This window comes from Coturnix japonica, chromosome 2 (genome assembly GCF_054131305.1).
Source record: "Coturnix japonica strain WE chromosome 2, WE-NBRP24, whole genome shotgun sequence".
Lineage (NCBI taxonomy): Eukaryota > Metazoa > Chordata > Aves > Galliformes > Phasianidae > Coturnix > Coturnix japonica.
In genome coordinates this window covers 132,344,005-132,365,132 of record NC_140664.1, presented here as the reverse complement: position 1 = coordinate 132,365,132, position 21,128 = coordinate 132,344,005, and the positions used below count along the sequence as shown (strand labels likewise).

Here is a 21,128-nt window from a genome sequence, read left to right as displayed (position 1 = left end):
CATTTCTTGGATTGTCATGTTATATATAGTATATATATACTATATATATATATTGTAGTGTGAATATATATATATATACTATATATAACATACTGTATAGTGTATATATATATACACACTATATACATATACTATATAGTATATAACTACAGCTATATAGTATATATAGCATACTATATAGTGTATATATATATACACTATGTAGTATATATACTATATATAGTGTATATATATATATATACAGTGTATAGTAAGTTTGCAAATACTTCTATCAATCCTTTCTTAAAAAAGGAGAGAAATCAAAGATATTTTAGTGATATTTTTGAATAGCCTTAACTATATTTAGATAATAAATTTAGTCTTTCATTGTCTTACAGTTCTGATCTGAACTTCTTACTAGTTTGACTTGCTTTCGTCTCTGAATGCTCGTGCAACACATGCTTGCTGTCTCTTGCAATTTGTTCTGTGCTATTTATTAAATGCTGTCAGTGGTGGACTTCACTGCTGGGAAACGTTTTCAAATCTTGGTGCATTTGTCAGGTTACTGGCAGCTGATTCTGTGCTGAAGAGATTAGGGTTGTTTCCCTACCTTGGGTTTGACTTGAAATTCTTCTGGATCCAATTCTGTTCCATAAAGTTTTCTGTCTCTGAAATAAAGGGCTGAAATTCCAGCTGTTCTACTCATTGTGATGCGTGATGTGTCTTATGTCCCAATTTGTGTTTAATATTGCAGCGATCACAGAACAGTTGCTATTAATGTTCAGTCATTCCTGGAACTGTTTGAGATCAGTAACTATGGACAAATACTGTGTGCAGATGATAACATCCTATTTAGTGCTGATTTGGAATATAATCGCTTTTCTCAGAAGATTCTTTTTAATGTTTTCAGGCATTATCTGTACATTAGCCACGTCCTTCATGAGATACATCTGCCAGCTTCTAGCAATGCTTCATGTCTTGGGATCTCTTCTAACTTCTTTTAAACATTCCACTGAACTCTAAAGAGCTCTTATGCATTTACTCCAGTATAAATTTCCTTTCTAGCTTCTTTGAAAGGGTGACAAATAAACTCTTTCTTGTGGGCAGAAATACGATGAAACTTGAATTAGTCATTATCAAAGTGGTGGTGAGCCACAGCCTTGATTTCTGTAATCTCAGAGATGTCTGGCCTGTCTTTATTTCCTTCTCCTGAAGCTTGGGGTTTTCACAAAATCTATAGGACTTAATGCCTCTCAGGTTAGCTGGTCTTCAAGTGTGTCCTTTGCCAAATGCCGCTCTGGTCCTGTAGCCTGGAGGTTGAGTCCTGCCTGCAGCATGGCATTGTCACAACTGCTGCTTCGGTGGGCAAGTGGGAAGGGACAATTTGGGCAATATGCCCAGATGGCCTTGAAAAGAGTAATCTGGAGCAGGTATCTGGCTGGCCACATCATAAAGTGGTATACTTTGCCTAGGTCTTTATGCTTTGTCATGGTTGGATGGATTTGGAAAGGATTAAGTAGAGAAACTGAGTGTTTGCCACAACAGCAGTGTTACTTTAATGTGTTTGGTTTGTTGTTACTTTTAAAATCTTGCTAAGTGCTTTGATAGAAGAAAAGCTTTGTATGGAATCAGTAACAGTTCTCAAGTTACTTTCCTAAGTCATGTACCCTATATGGTGTCTTTCTGTTTTCTGAGGTTCAACTCTTTCTCATTTTCTTAATATTTTCCAGTGAACTTGAAGATGATTTGCTTGGAGAAGATGTGATTGCTGGCAAAAAGGTAAGGGATGTACATTGAACGAGTTGTTAAGCATATTGAAATGTGAACTTTGTTCATCTTATTCACTCTATTTATTTGATGTAGCTTTTTATGTATCATACGGTTGCAACCCCAAAGACAGCTGTATTGCTCAGGTATCTGAGATCTGCTGTTTTAGCAGAGCAATCTGTCCCCATTTGTTTTAGTGAAATGCCTCCAAGTAGGGTGTTTTTTATAAATTTCTTAGATTTTTTTTGGCTATCAAAAATATTAGCAGTTAATGTAGTTACCATTATATATATTATACCTAGCACTACTCCATCACACAAGCTCATACCTACACATACTGCTGAGCACTAGGACAGAAAACTGAAAATACAGCTAAGATAAATATATAACTGTTAGCAGTTAATGGTAACTATATGTATATATAGTTACCATTATATATATGTGTAGGTATGAGCACGTGTGATGGAGTAGTGCTAGCTTTCTTGGGAAGTTTTCTGTGAGCTATGCAATGTAAACTTGCTTCTACTTAATTCTATCTCAGTACTTTTAGTTAAGCGTACCCTTGTGTAACCTTTCTGCCCCCATTAATTCAAGTGGATGGGAATAATGTGGCTAAGCAAAGCTGTGGTTTTCTTCCTGTTGTGTAATTATTTAGAACAAAATAAATGAGGAATATATGTATGAAGAAAGTGAAAGTTTGATTGTCAAATAAAGAGTTGAGGAAGGTCACAATATTTTCTATATTTTTAATTCACTTGAAAGCAAAATACATTGTGTCAATGTTCTTAATATCATTACGTAATTTCCTCTGGCCTCCTAAGTATTTCTGCCCTTTACACAGAGGTGCAGCTTGGTGTTCTTGAGTTACCTGATGCATCAGGGTCACAAGGCAGTAAATAAGTGCACTAATGCTAACATTTCTCTTGTCCTTTCAAGTGAGTTATCATATTTGGCTATGTTTGGGAATACCTCAGTTAAGGTCTAGGTAGCTGGACAAATCTGAGTAAGGCTGTCAAACATTTATTTACATATTTGTTGTCTTATGTAGTATAGTTTTTTCTTGAATTAGGTAATTTCACTGGAGATATGGTCTCAGTCTGGAATATGTTCCTCATTTAAAAAATATAAATTCAAGCCAGTCTTTAGAAGTTTGGGTAATATCTGTAGTTAAACATTGTATACTTCTTATGATAATGATTACTTTTTTTTTTCTGAAATCTAGAATCAATCAGACTTGTCAGATGAAGAGCTAAACGATGACCTCCTGCAAAGTGACAATGAAGAGGAACAAGAATTTCGGTATATCTTTTCTAAAGCCTGTGTTCTGGATAACAATTAAGCTATATGCACAACCATTATATGCAAATTGTTAATGACTGCCACTGATGATAGCCAATAATGAAACAAATTAAAGCTGAACTTAAATTGTTACATATTTGAAATATACTTTTGCTTCTTAGTTAACTACTTAATGGTGTATTATTATATAGTGTGTTGAGTAGCGTTGTTAGCAAATGAATAAAATTATGTTTAGTTTATTTGAATTGGATAAAATTAACATAATCAAAATTTATTAAAAAACAAAATAACTTGAAGAAATAACATTTCCTGTGCTGTTTAGGTCTATTTGTAAGTACTTGCAGGACTCGTGTTCTATGCTTTCTTTCTGTTGCAGTAGACTTTCTTTTCCTGACAAGTCCATTTTGGAGGTGCTGCCTCCTTTTTATCCTTATTTCTCCCCTTGTATGTGATCCTACTATGTATCATAACATTGCACGTACAATTAAGTCTAACTTTATGAAGCCCAAGGTGGAGTGGTTAATATTATTTAGCCTATTAAACCTGTACAGTAAGTCCAAGGTTCCTAAGTTCAAGTTGTCAATTGATTGCTGTTGCCTGTCCTGATTTCCATTGGTTCTTCTTCCTGATGAGCCTTATTTGGGGAGAGTTCACAAAATAAGTACAGCTATCAAGCAGGAAGTAATTTAAAAACGTTTGCACAACCAGTTTAATATCTTGTTAGCAAACCTCTTTTGTCTCAGTAGCTCTGAGCTGGACTGAAAGGTGTTGAAGATGCTTGTAATGTGGAAGTAATGCAGTACTGCTGCTATTTTTAATGTCCTTTGGATGCTGTTCTTGATGTGTCATGCTGTGCAGGTGTATATAGGTGCCTCCCTGTGTTGGTGATAGTGAGGTAAAATATCTCTGACCATTCATCTCTAAACTGGCTGCTCTTCCTCCTTGTAGGAGTGGTCTGTTCCCTTCAACATGGGAAATCTCTGCTGTTTCAGCTCTGTATTTCCTCCTTGTGAGCTAATGGGCAGCAGGGATAGCTATGTGACTGTGCTAGTGCTGAGAAAGTATTTGAAGTGTGGTAGTGGAAGCAGGTTTCTGTAGAAAATTCTTGCATTTTTAGCAGCTTTATTGCCAGGATATGAAAGCTTTGGTCCACTCCTTTCTCTTTGTTACCACTGAAACTCATCTGTGCCTCTATAGTTGAGAGGATAATGATAATCCTGCATAATGTCTTGGTTATTGTGTTAAATCTCCTTCATCTGATAGATGCAAATTGCTCAAAGCTGCCTTGATTTTGTGCCTTCAAACTTATGAAAATGGTTGATAATAGGAATGTAATTTAAAAAGCAACAACAGAAAGCAACCTTTATTTTCCTTGTACCCAGAACCTCTAAATCAAAGAGCTTTTTGTCCCTGCTTTTATAACTAGTCTGTTGTTAATGAGTCATTCTTTTCTGTGTTGATGACGCTAGCTTGTGTCAAACAGTACATTCTGAGTTTTGCTTTTCTTCCAGATAATCATCTTAAATGTTTTATTTTGCTTCTATTCATTGTATATACCAGTGCTGTGACTAATTTAGATTAAGTCTTAGGCATTTAGAAGACATGCGTATATATTTGTAATTTTGACAATATATATTATATTAGTGTAGTAAATCTGTCAAAAGACAAATTCAGTATAATTAAGAATGAACAATATTAATGCATGCTATTTAAAAATCATTTACTGGTTTATTTTGAGAGATTGGGAAAACGGATGCAATTATAGTAACTTTTTGAATTTTTTTTTGTTATTCTTGGCATTAAAATTAAATCCAGCCTGTTTTGGTTACTGAGCAGGACTTTTGCCAGTTTGACCTGTTAAACCGTCTGGCTGGTTTGATTCCCCTGGTCAAATAGCCTGCAGCTAGTGATAAGCTACAGTACAGTATGCATTATGAGAGCATGGCATAGAGTCAGATAGTGTGTGAGGAGCAATTTTATTCATAGACTTACAAAATATGTATTTGTTGGCTTTATTTTACTTAGTCTTTGTGTGTATGCTTGACTGTTTTATACTTCAGCCTTTTAATCTTTTTCCCCTACACTGTAGTTCTCAAGGTGTCACAGTTAGCCTCAATGCTACGTCTGGCATGTTTACATCGTATGAACTCTCTGAGAACATCAGTGATCCATCAGTCGAGCATGAGTCTGGGTACAACCAAGGAGAAGATGAAATTGGTTATGACAAATCTGAAGCACCTGGAGTATATGCTTCAGAGTATTCAGAGGAAGGACATTACGAAGGGAACGATCCTGAACTGACAGAAGACCAAATAGAATATGGGGAAGAGCCTGGAGAAGATGATGAAGTGCTAGACCTTGAAATCAATGAACCCCTGGATGAATTTCCAGTGAGTTTCTTTCTATTGTATCTTCAAAGATAACGTTGCTTCACGTGCATAGGGTTTCAGACTGATTTGAAATCTGTTTACCTCCCTTGGGAGGAGGGGAAATTAGACCTATTATCACTGTCTGCCAGTTTCTTTATCTAGGCTGTGACAAAGTTTGTGTTGACAGCTTGTTTGTTGGTAGGTAATGCTCCTTTGTCATGCTGGAAGGCAGTTGAGAATCATGACCTTGAGGATTGTATCCTTAAGGAAGAAAACAGCTTTGTGTGGTGGAGATACACTGCCAATTGTTAGAGTACTTAATGCAAAAGCTTTTATCCAAGCTTTAGGCAAGATCTGATAAAGTCTTTCGAAGGTGAAAAGATTATTGACCTGCTAAAGACATCTTTAAGGTGCTAATATCCTAAAGTGATTGATGTCCTGCTTGTTCATCCCTTTTGTAACTGAGAACTGTCTAAACCTGAATGAAGAGATTGGAGGTTAGTTCAGAAAATGTCACCTGCATAATTTGGTATAGTTAAACAGTATATTAGAGAACAAGAGCTGGTTTTAATTGCTAGATAAATGATATAATCTTAATTAACACTGTATGTGATCAGTGAGATGTCATGAAACATCAGCAAACTTCCTCAGAGGATGTTTTTGTTCTCCTTTATTGATAAGATTTATACAAAGTTACTGAGAATTGTACAGAATGTAACTCGTTAATTTGTAAATGATCTGTCTTCTAAGAACGTTTGTTTTTGTTGGACTGAAGTCTGGTGTTAATGTGTGTGCTGTAGGTGCATATTTCTTCTGGAAAGAAATTACCGCAGTTCTTGTTTCCCGAATTTATAATCAAAGGATGTAGAAGAACAGAAGCAGATGGCAGCTTTATGAGATGATGTTATTGGAAACAGTGAAAACATTTTGGTTACATGTATTTTTTTTTTTAGAATATCGAAATTGTCATCTAGTTAAAAGCCTGGCAATTATAGCTCCTATGATCTGTCATTTATAGTTGAGAATTCTGATAGATAGAGTTATCTTCCAGTTCTAGTAACGATAACAATACATTCAGAGCCTATTTGTTGGTGGATTTATGTTTCTGTAAAGTTGGCTTATGTCTTCACAGTTTCTTGCATTGTTGTTTTAGGATGAAGATTACATGCAGTCATACAATGAGCAAGCAATGGAAGAACAGGAAGAGTATACAGCTGATGAGGAGCTGGAAGAATCCCAGACAATGGCAAATGAATCAGAAGAGGTATGTTATGAATTTAATGGAAAACTGAATTGAGTTGTTTCAAAATTTGGATAGATCATATTGCTGTGTAAGAACTAATGCAACTTTGCCAATGTAGAATTATTGGTGGCATTACTCTTTAAGAGATGAATTGTGATAGCATCTAATGCGATAGCATTGGTACCCACCATACTAAATGCCCTCTGCCCCCTGGGCTCGTACTTGTAGGAGAGTACAAAGTGTTTGTATTTAATCTTAGGTTCAGCATTAGAAATTTTGGGAATCCTTTTGGGTAGGACAGTAATGGTGCATTATGTTTAGACTGATTAAAATCTCTAGTAGCATTGGTGCATTGCTTTCCAGACAGATGATTTCCTGCTGTTGAAAGTGATGGTGGAGCTCTCAGTTATCACATTTTGAGGATGACTATAAATGAACATTCTGTATATTGGAAAGGCAAAGATGAAATTTTTGTTTTGAAAGAAGTTGTATTGGGACAGACATTTCTGTGAACTTCAGTTCTTTGCTTAGAAAGGAGGCATGAGTTCCTTCATTTGCAAGGAGGAAGCACATGCCAGAAACTATTCAAGTATATGTTGCAGCCTGAAACAATGATATCATACTTGTTACTAATTTGCCTTCCACACCAAATGCTTGCTGCAGAGGGATTTTTTTTACTTTCCCCACTAGGAATCTGGTTTCATATTACTTTTATCCAGTTCTTAATTAAATAGGATTGAGTGTAATACCTGCTGAGAAGCGTAGTCAAGAGTGTGTGCCCTCTATGGAGACTGAACTCATCAGAAAATTAATTCCTCAAAGACACAGCAGCATTCTTCTCTAAGATTCTAGCAAATGGGTGTGCTGTGATACTCACTGGTTGCATGAAACTTTAAATAGCATTATTTGATAGAAGAACAGAGATATTGAAAGACAGCCTGTAGTGTTTACTGTTCTGTGCAATTGTGACATCCTCAATCAACTATAACTTAAACATCATTTACTTCCTACATAATAAACTTATCCCTTAAAGAAGTGTTGCACAGTTTTTGGTCTTTAAGAACTACTTTTTGTCCATTCACTGGATAAACAGTTCTTTGTGGTGTTCTAAAGGCAGTCTGCACTTGTGGTATCTGCAGTCATGGGTTCTGTGAGATGGTGAGAGCACTGCGTATCATATAAAATGAAGTACTGATCTTCTGTGTCAGACTTACTTCTTAAAGGAAGCACAGCTTTGTATTTAGAATATAGAGAATATTTACTACAGAACTCTTGATTAGTTTAAATTTTTCTAGTTCAGAATTCAATTGTTTTCATTCAAAAGGCAACATTAATTTTTAATTGACTTAATAGAAATTGTTCCATGTGGAATGCAGATGTTCTGTCTGCATCTTTATGCATTTGATCTGTATACTGGCTTTATTTTCACACCTTGCAGATTTCTACAACTTCTTTATTTCCAAGATAGTGCTATCTTTTTATTTATTTTCCATTCCAGATGTGTTTTATTTACCTTTACATGTAGTTTACCAATTGGATTCTCCCAAAGAGCCTTTTTTACTTGCGTTAGTGTATTGAACTTGGGTTTTGAAACACAGTAACACTTTGTGAAGCTTCCTTGGAAACTTACACAGGGAAATGGTTTTAAGTTAAAAGAGGGAAGATTTAGGTTGTATGTTAGGGGGAAGTTCTTCACTAGAAGAGTGGTTAGGCCCTGGAACAGGCTGCCCAGGGAGGTTGTGGATGCCCCGTCCTTGGAGGTGTTCAAGACCAGGTTGGACGGGGCCCTGGGCAACCTGATCTAGTAAATGTGTATGTTTGGTGGCCCTGCCAGGCAGGGGGTTGGAACTACATGATCCTTGAGGTCCCTTCCAACCCGGGTCATTCTGTGATTCTGTGAAACTGTAGCAGTGCTTCAGAAAACGATTTTTTCTTCACTAGATACAAAGGAAGACTCGCTAGATACAAAGAAAGACTGCTGTCTAGGTGTTTCAGCAGCAAAAAGTCGTAGTAAAACTGTCAGTTACATGAGTTACTATGTCCCATATATTTTCAGAGTGATATCCCTAATTACTTCTACAAAATATTCATTAAAAATGAATTAGAATTTATAATTCTGTTGTCACTTCAGTATTGGAACTAATTTCCTGTGGAGTCAGTGATGGAGCTTTCTCAATGTGTATGTTTAAACCATGTCTTGGGTTATACTTATAAAAATTATTTACTTAGAAGGAAAATATTTCAAAAAAGAAATGCTGCACATTTGTTTTCTTTTGATAAAATACTTAAAAATAAGAGGGGGAAAAAGAAAGTCAACATTTGTGTTTGTTGGGAGAGCGTTCATTCTGTGCTTAGCTAGAACTGTTAAGTTATACTCTTGCTTGAGTTTAAAGACACTGCTTATCAGCCTGGAAGAAAATGATGAACAACTACAAGTCAGAACATTCAAATTTGTAAATATTTTTCAAAAAACATTTAGAAATTCTGAGGCTTGTTTTATAGTCCCATTTTCTATCTGTAGGTGTCCTTGGAATTAGTGTAATACCCTCTTAACTGCTCTGTTGTTTCTTGATCCCTTAGGATTGAGCAATCGCTCAGTCCTCAGTGTTAACAGATAAGCAGGGGCTACCAGAGGCCAGCAAATTCATGAAAGATTCTTTTCATTTCTAATCTTTCTTGTGGAAGAAACGTAGCTTAGTCTTTACAATGCTTACCTGGGTTGTACCTCTTGGCATTATGGCAGAAAGGTCTCCAGAACACTTGCCAGTCCCATGTCTAGGATCCTGAACTAAGATCAGTACTGAGCATGCTGACTAGTGTTTTGTGCTGCTTTCCTTGGGCTTCCTATGCCTGTTATCAGTTTTGCTGCTGCCTGGCAAGCTGTTGGTGCAGGAACACTCCTTGCTCTGGAGCAGGTCATAAACCAGCATGGAGAGTTCTGGGCAGTGCCTGGGATTTAAGGCATAGTTCTCTAATGAGGAGGGTAGGTGAAGGTCTATATGCGTATATATACTGATTTTTCATTATTAGGAATATATATATATATACACACATATGTGTGTATATATAAATAATAATAATAAAAATATATATATATATGCACACACACACACATATATTCCTAATAATGAAAAATCAGCAAAGCAAAGCTCTTTGGGAACTTAGCACAAAGTGTCGTAATGGCCAGTGTTAAGCTCCTTTAGATCAGCGTTGCTAAGAAGCCTTGGCTAGCCAGTCCAGTCAGGTGATGTCGAGTGGCTGTTCATGTGTGTAGAGAGGTTCACCATTAGCTAGTATTAAATAGAATCCTCTAAGTACTATTACCTGTTAATTCTGTGCCTGCACTTGATTTCATTGCTGAAAAGTAGCATCTATTTATATGTTGTGATATTGGGAAAATAACAAATTGCAGTGGTAGGGTGTGCATTCCCACACAGCTCAGATAGCCTTTCCTGCTACTATATGTAGAGAACATATGGCTGACAGTCTGACATGTTCATGTCTCCATCGCAGCTAAATAATCCCTCAGTAATAGGTATAATCAGACTTGGACATAAGTCAGCATTCTCAAGCCTTGCCTTTGTCTTTTCGTTGTTATTCTTTTTTTCTGTGGTGGATAACACTTATATGGGTGTTATTTGTTAATAGGCTGCCTGAGCATTCTACTGATGAAGTTAGACCCAAAAGACCACAGAGTTTATATAAAGTGAGTGAGAATAATGGAGTGATGCAGGTCTAGAAAAGTTGGAGAAATGGTTATTCTTTTTTCCAGAGTGATGTGTTAGTTTTCTCTGGATGATTAAATAGTTAAAGGCAATGCTTTCCATAGGTTTTTTCTGTAGATGTCATTAAAGGATTTCAAGATTTCTCAGGACACTGCAGGCCACGTTAACCATTGTGGGCCTGATTCTTCAGTCCAAACTATGCACAGAGCTCTGGACAAGCTTGAAATTACATGATTGAATCCTGACTTTAATGAAAAAAAAAAAGTAGAACCCCAACACAGCTTTTAAGAGGCATGAGCAGCAGGAATTGATGTGCCTTGTTTTTGTGTTCTAAAGTAGAGCAAGAGGCTCAGCACAATGACAGCTTGTCCCACGAAGGAACCATCCCATGACTTCCTGATCCTGAAGGAAAACAAGCATTGGAACAGTAAAATGAAGGCTTTTAAGATATTTCAGAGTGTAGATTTGATGGAGGAATTAATTGTGTTATTCTTTTCCTTCTTGGAAGTCCCACCTTTGGAAGAAAACTTCTAGCTTTCTTCTTTTTGTTGTTTGTTTTTATTAAACTATGTTAACATTTTTATCCTTGTTAATGTGCCTCCTTTGTTCCACTGGTTTCTACTGCCTTTCCTCAGAGGTGCTCTGATTTTATGTAGATATATTAATCAGACCAGTTGTTCTCAGTTTGGGTTTTTGAGGCTTGAATTTCTTTCAGTCCTGAAGGACTTCCTTTGCCTGCCATCCTGTCTGTTGTTTCTAATTATATTATTTGATATGATAGCCCGTGTGTAAAATAAATATCTCTAAAAGTATCTGGCTTAGAGCTTTTTGTAAACTTAGACTGTTTGGTTAGCTTTACCTTGAAGAATTTCTACAAAGTCAGGATGTACAATGCTTGAATATGTGCTTACACTGGATAAACAACAATCTGAAATGAGATGAGATCAGTAAACCAAAAAAGCCCGGAAACTAAACATATGAGACCAAAGCCGGCGAAGCTTTGAGCTAGAGTTCTTACACTGTGCAGCCGTGTACAAGTTAAAGATGTCTTGCCAGGTCCTATCTTTTTTTTTAATTTTTTCTAATATAAAATGGGGTGATGGAAATTGGCAATTTTTTGCCCTATTCTGCTATTAATTCTTTTTTGATGTTTGACTTAGTATCTGTCTGCCTGACTGACACCTTTTGCCTTTTTCATATAAATTACTGCACCAATCTGGTTAATTAGAAGATTAAACCATTTCTTGCGTGTTATGTTTCACTCACTTTTAACTGTCTGAGCAACATAAAAGTTGTGATGTATTTAGTGACTTCACAAAGGATTAAATTGCATGTGCAGTCTCTAAGAAATGAGCAAGTGGGCTTCTACGAAAAATAGCCAACTATAGTAACCAAATAATTTATGGAAAATCATATTACGTTAGAACATTTTTAATTTTCAATTCCAGAAATTAAATATAACTTGTGTAACATTCTAAGCATTAATTTTATCTTACCAGTGCAGGAAATGACGTTTATTTACATATTTTAATTTGAAAGTGAGAAATCCATTTTCAATTGGGACATTTTCATCTAAATAAATGTTCCCTGTTACAGAGACAATTGGCAAGTAAATGAGGACAAAGGAGCAGCATTCCAATATACAAATTTAGTATATTCAAATGTTATGCGATCATTTAATCCATTCTCTTCCCCAGTGAATTAAATATTGGAAATATTCAAGGAGTAGAAAAACTAAAGACAAATACAGTTCTACATACATAGGGGAGTGAAGCTGAGAAATAGGAGGTCATCTGTATTTTTCTCTACGATGCAGTGCTTGTCATCGTTAAGAAATTAACGATTTAAAAATGAGTTAAAAAATGAGTGGTTGGGTTTCTTCAATCTGGTTGTGTCCCAGTATTGCATCTTAGTCAACTCAGTGACGGAATATCTCTGTGTGTCCAAAAGCAGTTAGCAATCTGATAGTGATTCTTATTGGAGATTCTGTATCCCTTACAGCATTGCAGCATAGTGTGTTTTAACAGTGGATATGACTATATAATTGATGACATGTTGTATTTCTGAGTTTTCTAATTGCTAATTTCTTAAAGTTCACTGAGTTTTTTTGTAATGTATAGTGGCAAGAAGACTTTTAAAGGAAGCTTTTTCTTCTGAATCTCCCTGATAGCAAGAAAGTAGATTTTCGGTTTGCATTATTGTCTGTATTTTGTGATTCAGGCAGCTATTGAATCTCTGGAACTTCAAGAAGAAGCAAAAGAGGAATCTGATGAAGAGGAGGATGATGATGAAGAGTCTGGACGATTACGTTTCAAAACTGAACGGAAAGAAGGAACGATAATTAGACTGTCAGATGTGACAAGAGAAAGGAGAAACATTCCAGAAACTTTGGGTGAGATTCTGTGGCAATGAACCATTTTGAAGAGCTATAATAAAAGAAACTTAAGAGGCTTTAAAGAACTTATGACAGCTACTTTGATAGTGAAAGATAGAATGGCCTTCTTTTAACTTACTGTCCTCCATCTGAGTTGTCCATAGTCATTTATAGCATGTGTTGTGTCCGTTTCCTTAGTGGTAGTGTTTAAGCTTACAGCATTTTGAATGTGAGCACAGTGTTTCTTCTTTGACATTTTTGTGGTCTCAAAAGCCTTTCTGTTCTCAAGTGGCAGCTGCCTGATCTCTGTTTCACTGCATATTGTTGTGGAATACATTTAAAGGAATTCCTTGAGGAAGGTTTTCACTTTATAAGACAGACTTTGTTACCTGTGTTCTGCTGTCAAATAGCTGTATGCTTACTTTTTTTCCCCACTCAAGTGTATGTTGTAAACCTATTGTGTTCCCACTGCTGGATTGGCTTAGAGAAATAATAACTTGTTGATCTCTGAATGTATTTTGAGTGCTAGAAAACTATGGAACCCCTGTCTTCTCTTTTCAGGTTTGTGAATTTATCACTGTTCAGAAGAAGCAGTAGATCATACAGCTACTTCATACAGCTGCCCTGTTTCAAAATAGAATAAAATCGGCTTGTGTTTTTTGAGGCTTGCTGTGAGGGAGACTTCAGTATATGAGCTTAGAATTAGACTCGCTTCTGTGGGTGATTTAGGATGTAGCTCTGACTTAAAAGGAGAAGGTGATGCAAATGCAGGTGAATCTATAAACAACTTACTTCACCTGTTTTTTGGACGAAATACAATCTTGCTGTTGTGAAATGGCTTCTATTCATACTAGTTTTGTGTGTTAATTTATTGGTGAAGAGACCAAATGATTGATCACATAGTGGAAAGTTGTCCCCAAGAAATACTTCTTCCTTGCTTGTGAGACTGCAGAGCAAGTATTTAGACACTGCTGGTTTAAAAATGAAACTTCGTTGTAGAGCCTGATCTCCTCACTTTAAAATCTGAACGTAGTTGAGAAAACACTTACAGAGAAATTAACATTTCAGTTGAAGTTACAAACGTAATTTCCATCCTGTCACATTTTGGTGACCTTTTGTGACAGCTTGTCTCTATTGGAGTAGTGCATTCTTTCTTGCTGATTAAAGATGTCATTTGAAAGCATTTTATTACTAGGGATATTGAAATTAACCTTGACACTTAGAGACACTAGAAAAATAATTGCTGATTCACTGCATTAACTGCGTGCATTTGAGAGAACTGTACAGTTAAGATCAGAGTTAGCATGTGCTGGTCAAACCATGTGAAAACAGAGTATTCTCTTAAATATAGCTGTAGTCTCTCCTAAATATTTTCTTATCCAAGGTAAAGTAAGTAATTGCATTGAAGAGTTTGAATAGAGAGACTGTAGAATGGCTGGGCCATTGATTTCTAGAGATGCTGAATCTTTTTTATCATTTTTTGGTGAGGAATACACCGCATTTAGTGCGTGTAATTGAACTCTTCACTGAGTTGAAACTGTCATTTTGCTGTGGATCTGCTCACCCATAAAGGAATATGAAGGAATAAAAAAGAAACATCACCAAACTAAAATGTTAAAAATTAAAAGAAAAAAACAGGACCCTGCACTTCTGCAGACTTGCTTGCAAACTGGTAACAGTTGTTATTGTTTGAGGAATTACTTTCCTATGTGTTCTCATTAGTCTGTGTTCACTGTGCCAACTTACAGCTGAGATTTCAGGCAAGGAAGGAGGCTTGAAATAAGGGCTCTGTTTTTCTCAGCTTTTTTTCTGCCTGCTCTTTCCAATTCTGACAGCAACGGTGGATAAAGTGATTATTTTAGTTGCATCTAATGCTTCTGATTGCATTGTGTAAGAGGATAGTTATGTAAATTTTCCTCCGTAATCCATAATGTGCGCACATACTGTAAAAAGTCTTGAGGGTCTGTGATTCCTTGCCCCTTATCTAGGTGTGGTATGAGTTTTTTCTTGAATAAACCTGGTTGTCCTGGGCTCTGCTGATCTCCTGAGGCAGGTACTAGGGCAGAGGTGGCACTTCGTAAGATCATCTTATAGGATGTTAAGAATATTCAGAGAAACTTGTCTCATTGCCAGCTTGCAGAAATGGCAATAGGAAGCGCTATGGCAGGTACTGGGATTTTAGACAGACTGTCATTTTGCTGTATTCTTGGACATATCGAAACTTTCCTTTTAAATATCAAAGAACCTGTAGGCCTTGAATATCTCTGAAAATTGGGGCATGCAAAATGGCAGCCTTTGCAGCTCCATTGTACAGGTGGTATCTGTAGTTCAGTAAGAACAGCTGAGTCAGTGGGAATATGCTGTGAGTCAGTGGGAATATGCTGTTCTCAGTCTTTTGTGCCCTTCTGTCAGTCCTCGATATCAAAGACTGAGGTTACTTATGAAGATGTTTAAGGTGGTGGGTTAAGTAGCTTTGGCTATTACACTTGCAAGAAATATTAGCATCATATTAATGTCTTCAGCTGACTTAAGTGTCATCTGAATGCTGTCAGATGTGAAGTGCTTTTATTCTCATCTTTGTATTCAGCAGTATTAGCAAGTAGCTGTCTTATCCTGGAAACAGATCTCTGTGCCTGGCTTCTTCTAAGAGGAGAATTTTTGTAAATGGAAAAAAAGGAAATCTTGCTCTAATTGCCATTCACATGAATTCAAGAGATGTTTGGTTTTGTTTCTTCTTTTGGCCAAGAGTGAATTTCTTGTGGAGTCACAGAATCATAGCCTGGGTTGTAGAGGACCTCAAAGATAATCCAACTTCACTCTCCCTCCCTACCACAGGCAGGTTTGCCATCTAGTAGACCAGGCTGCCCATAGCCACATCCAGCCTGGAAAATGTAGAGTAGTTTAATTTTCTGCTGTTAAATGTGGAAGTGAAGGATCTCACTGGCACATGGTGGAATGCTCAGCTGCATGCTTGGGTTTCATTTTTTCCCCTTCAAATATGGATACCTCAAGAACAGCACTCCTGGAGGTGTCACAGTTTGGTGATTCTATTGTAGACTTTCCCTGTATATCCAAATGTTCTGGTTACCTGGCTCTGCTACTGCATAAATATCTTAATGTTATCAACGCTGTTTCAGTTTTCAACAAGTCTTCATTGAGTACCATGTGTTCTCCAGTGTTTGCCTGTGATGTGGGTTGGGTGGCTGTTATCAGTGTCTGTGTGTCAGACTTCAGCTGAACTTGAAGTGTGCTTTAAGTGGAACTTGTGAAGTACTGCTGGTTTTTCAACCACATCAAATATGTATAAGTAGTTTAACAAAGCAAAAATGCAACTCACTGGCAACAGTGTCCTTCTTTGGAATATACCAGGTGTGCAGAACTTTCTTTGGGTTGAATCTGTTTCTATGGAAGACTCAATATATCCTTGGCACTAAAGATTGCTTGGGCTTTCATTGTGCTTCCTGGCATTTCTGCAGATAATCATCTCTTGTGGTATTTTTTTTTTTTTTTTAACAGAACTTTCTGCAGAAGCCAAAGCAGCGTTACTTGAATTTGAAGAAAGGGAAAGGCAGCTGAAACAGGGACGGTACGGCTCAAGAAGAGGAGGGCGAAGAGGAGGCTCAATTATGTGCCATGGCATGGGAGATCAAAGGAGAGACAATGATAGGGGAAGAATGAAGGATCACAGACCTGCACTGCTGCCAAACACACCATCAACAATGGTACCTTTTAATCCTTAGTATTCTTTGGACTTGCTTTCAGGAAGTGATGGAGAGAAGGCGCTCTAAATCATGTGTCTTTATGAAAGTGGAATGTGTAATTTCCAACATATTCTTCTTACTCCTTTGGTGTGCTGTTAGGCCAAACAAGTGTTGAGTAATGTGGTGATTGTAAAAGCACGGGGTTAGTCCTGCTACCAGCCTTAAAGAATCTCAGTGCTTGTGGGTGAAAACCAGATTTTGACTCAAATACAGACAGGCAAGGCAGTAGAGACCCTGATTGAGCATGGAGGAGTAAGATAATTGCTCTGAGATAGGTGCACTATGGGGACACGTTTAGTCCTGTGCTACGAATAATAACATAGTAAAAATAAATATAAAATAACTCAGGGTTATTTGAAATATTTTTTTGGGTCATACTTTACAGTTTATAAAAATAGATCTGTATTTCCACCATTCTACTATGGAGTCAAATAGAAATAAAATGATCACACCTAGGTGAATCAATTCCTTAGGATTTCAATTGAAATTTAACTTTGTTACTGTTATTGTTTTAGTTTGTGATACAAAGTACAAGCAGAAGGTGGTATTTTTTGCTTATACTTTGTAACCCAAACAAGATAATGTTACTTTTTCCATCCAGAAAGGCAGTGAGTAGGATCCAGGGGGTATCCCAGACTTACTTTTTTAAACTGTGTTATGGTGTACTGGAAACTGAATCGTAGAACAAACTCAGAGTATGACTTTGCAGGATGAGGTCATTTGTATTAAACAATGAGAACTTTTTCCAACAGCAGTAACTGTAGGTACTGTTCAGTAGCAGGACTTGGTGGGTGTCTCAGTGGTTGAAAGCCCTACCAGAGGAATGTTTTGCATTTTTAAAACTGTGAAGATGAAATAATTTTTTCTGTACTGCTGAGGTCTTTGCTACTTATTCTGATCTTAAATGTTGTAAACATTTCTGTGCTAGTCGTAATATCTTCTGCATTCTTTGTAGCTGCCTTGCTTGACGTACATGACTGCTGGAAGAAACAGATGTGATGTATCTTTGTTACTAAGGGGTTTTGTACTTGACTCTTCTTGCATTATGATTTTAAAGCTCCAATTTAGAGCTGACCTGTAGTATCAGTGAGTTCAGAAGCAGAAGGGTGAAGCCTCTCTGAAGGAAGGAGAGACATGATCTTTGTTATTAAAAAAATTAAAAAGAATATAAAAAATTGGCTATTCATGTTTGAGAATACTGAACAAGAGACTTGTTTTTGTTTTGAAAGGTATCTTTGAAGGATATGAACTTCTTTCCTTTCAAACAGCATGAATAAACTGCACTGATACCTCAGGAGTCTACCTTAATTTATGTTTTGAGTTTTCTTCCAGCTGTTAGTTCTGTCTTCTCAAGCTCTCATACATGAGACAAAAAGTTAGTGGATTTGCTTTGTTACTGGAACTCATCACATAAGTCCTAATGCAGCTGATGACAGTTTCTAGTGACATATGCAAACCCTAATGTATGAAATTAGGAAGTTTCACTGTTTAAAGAAAAAAAACCAACAAAAAGAACATGAACAAATGAATGCATTCTTATAATGTTCTGTGTGTGCACGTTCTGGGCAGCACTGTTGTTCACTTGTGAATTTTTTCTTGCTCTTTGCTGTTTTCTTCTTTGTGCTAAGTTCTCTGCTTTCCTGTGCTAATGGTTCTTTAGAGTTCCATTTGATTTGATGATATGGGGGGGAAAAAAGTTTTTCCATTCATATTTGGCCTTAGTTTTGTTCTCCAGAGGTGTCTTAATTTTGTGCAGGTTATTTGAACTTTAAATCCTATTGACTTTATTCTTTTGTCTGACTTTAGACTCATTCACAGAGATTAATTCCAACACACCAGCAACCTGTTAGGAGTCTGTTCCAGCACCAGCAGCAGCAACAACAACAACAGCAGCAGCAACAGCAGCAACAACAGCAGCAGCAGCAACAGTTACAATCTCTGCTTCCTTTACAGCATCAGCATCATTCTTCTCCTCCTCCAGGGCTACATATGCCCCCTCAGATAGAAACGCCTAGAATAATGATGACTCCACCACCAGTGACACCTCAGCAACCGAAGAACATACACATAAATCCACATTTCAAGGGAACAGTAGTGACGCCTGTACAAGGTGAGCTTTCTGAACACATTCATTATTATGTATCTCATTGTTCTTTGCTAGGGATGCAAACATATTTGTTTTCCGCTTCATGTAAGCGTTCCTCAGGCTGATTTTTTTTCTTCATTAAATATTTTGTAAGACTAAGTAAAGTGACATGAAAAAGGAAATCATATGAAAGAAAGAAGATACAGTGATGTACGTCTGTTGTTGGACTGTGGCCAGCAGAAATCAGTAAATCCATTTCTTTATCACCTTTGCTTCTCTAAAGCCTTCAAAGAGCAATAGAACTGTAAAGAGAATGTGTTTTAAAAGTAGCAGATGTTGGTTTTCAGTACCAGATAAGCACTGCAGTTTGGAATTCCCTACATCATTCTAGGTTCAACCAAGGGTTTGCAGAATGGCTACCCACCTATTTTAGTGAGAATACATAGAATTATAGAATTATAGAATGGTTTGTGTTGGAAGTGACCCCAAGGATCGCCAGGTTCTAGCCCATCTTGCCATAGGCAGGGCCATAAAACTCCAGATCTGGCACTAGACAAACCTGGTCTTGATCACCTTCAGAGATAGAGCATACACAATCTCTCTGGGCAGCCTGTTTTGGCACCTCATCATTCTCTTGGTAAAGAACTTCCCCCTGACATCCAGTCTAAAAGTTCTGTCCTTTAGCTTAAAACCATTCCCCTTTGTCCTGTCATTATCTACCCAAGTAAAAAATTGACTCTCCTCCTTTTTACAATTTCCTTTTAAATACTGGAAGGCTGCAGTGAGGTCTCCTTGTAGCTCTTCTCCCGGCTAAACAAGCTCAGCTCCCTTAATCTGTCTTTGTGAAGTAATTACATGAAAGTAGCCTTTGAACTGTAATTGTATAATTGCTGTGTGAAAGGTACAAGCTGTAGTCTTTGCATAACAATATGTATGTGTTCAATTTTCATTCAGTGCTGCATTTATGATTATTTGATAGTGTAGAAGTACGCTAGAAGCACACTTTTTCTGCAACTTAACACAAGTACCCTTTGCACCTTTTAGGGCAGCTCTCTCAGCAAGCAGAGCTGTTAATATTGATACTTACTTGGAAAGCATTGTCCTCAAGAGGGTAAAGGAAAGGCACCTATTTATCTCTGATTTGCGATCAGTCTAGACAAAACAAAACAAGCAAAAGATCTACATGGGTGTATTTACCAATTAGGTTTTTTTTTTCTTCTTCAGATCAGCAGAATTCCAAGCCTGTGTTATCTTTGCTTCATTTGTTTGTCCAATGGAAGGCAGGAATTTGGCAGGGTAGGATATTGCCGGATGTTAGAAACCTGTTAGACATCTCACAGTTGGCTGCACAGTAGCTGCTCTACAAAGATTACTGCATTTTTTTCTCTAATAAAATCAGTGCTTCCCTAGGAATCAGGCATCAGGGCAGATTATCTGGTAGCAGTTTGAGAAGTTCTTGAGTCTTGGTCATATGCCTTCTGTGCATATTACTAACGTTTCCAAAGCAACAATTCCTGCTTCGTGGGAAGCAAAAATAGGTTTTGGACAATTCTAGATTCCACTCCATTCTCCCTCTGAAACAGTCCATACATCTCAACAATAGTGTAACTGTGAAAATTTTAGTGATTTAAATCTAACCTCTTTATTAGTGAGCAGATACCTTTCTGCAGTGGCTGTGAACAGTGGCCATCTCAGTCTTAGTACGTAGTAGTAGAGTTATGTTGCATGAACGTATATATTTGCACACTTAAGGAAAATATGTAGGACATCATGTGTCTTCTCTAGGGAAGATAAGCACAATTCTAAGATCTTCAGTGGAATTTGCATAGTAAGATGAATTCTTAAGCTAACACTGTAGGCAAATGGCTAATAGAAATTCCAGTGTAGGGATAACTGTTCTAAATTTCCTCTTAAAACTGTGCAAGAGTTTTCATACTTCTGCTTGAGGCCCTGGCCATGTTTGGAAGCGCATGATGGACACACTTAGGTTCTGTTAGTTTTAAGTGTGCTGTCATTTCTTTGCATGGACTGCCATTTTTTTGCTTCTCTAGTTTTATGGCATGAATATATACTTAAATTGTTGCATCAAGCACATGTGTTCTTACTTGCAAGCCACAGAAATATTTTCTCAACATATTTTTGTCTTTTCATCTCGAAATGCATTCAGTATATCAGTATTTTCTAAAATAGACTTAAAGTCTGTAAATTGTCGTGACACTTTTATTTGAAGAAAATAGCATATCAGATTTCTCATAGCCATCTGCTTTAGCCAGAGTGAGTTGAAGCACTCCTAAAGAATCCCATTATTGGCTTATTTCTTTGTTTGTTCCAAAAGCAAATCTTCAGTCTCAGTTCAGAACCCAAGAACTCCAACCAGCAGTTGCTTTTTGTCAAGCCAGTTTTTTCAAACAAATTTCTAGTATTTTGGGGGGGCTTTTGATTAAGAAAGGCTCATTCTGTCAAAGCCCTTAAGTGAATGTCTGTTGCAGATACTGTTTGTTCGCATTCAGTTGTACCTCTTGTGG

At 37.0% G+C, this 21,128-nt stretch overlaps 1 protein-coding gene across 8 annotated transcripts in view; it reads left to right on the top strand.

Moving 5' to 3' along the window:
* The window catches only part of RBM33 (RNA binding motif protein 33), an 80,672-nt gene that overhangs the window by 9,120 nt on the left and 50,424 nt on the right, over positions 1-21,128 (top strand). For 4 of the 8 annotated variants that reach the window (XM_015852837.3, XM_015852835.3, XM_015852834.3 and 1 more), the window contains exons 3-9: positions 1,710-1,758; positions 2,969-3,045; positions 5,135-5,435; positions 6,568-6,678; positions 12,603-12,774; positions 16,273-16,478; positions 18,324-18,627. In XM_015852837.3, coding sequence (XP_015708323.1) covers positions 1,710-1,758; positions 2,969-3,045; positions 5,135-5,435; positions 6,568-6,678; positions 12,603-12,774; positions 16,273-16,478; positions 18,324-18,627 — 1,220 coding nt within the window. Of the gene's footprint in view, positions 1-1,709; positions 1,759-2,968; positions 3,046-5,134; positions 5,436-6,567; positions 6,679-12,602; positions 12,775-16,272; positions 16,479-18,323; positions 18,628-21,128 lie in introns of those variants that run through there. The other 4 variants (XM_085538956.1, XM_015852836.3, XM_085538958.1 and 1 more) reach the window with 2 other exon arrangements.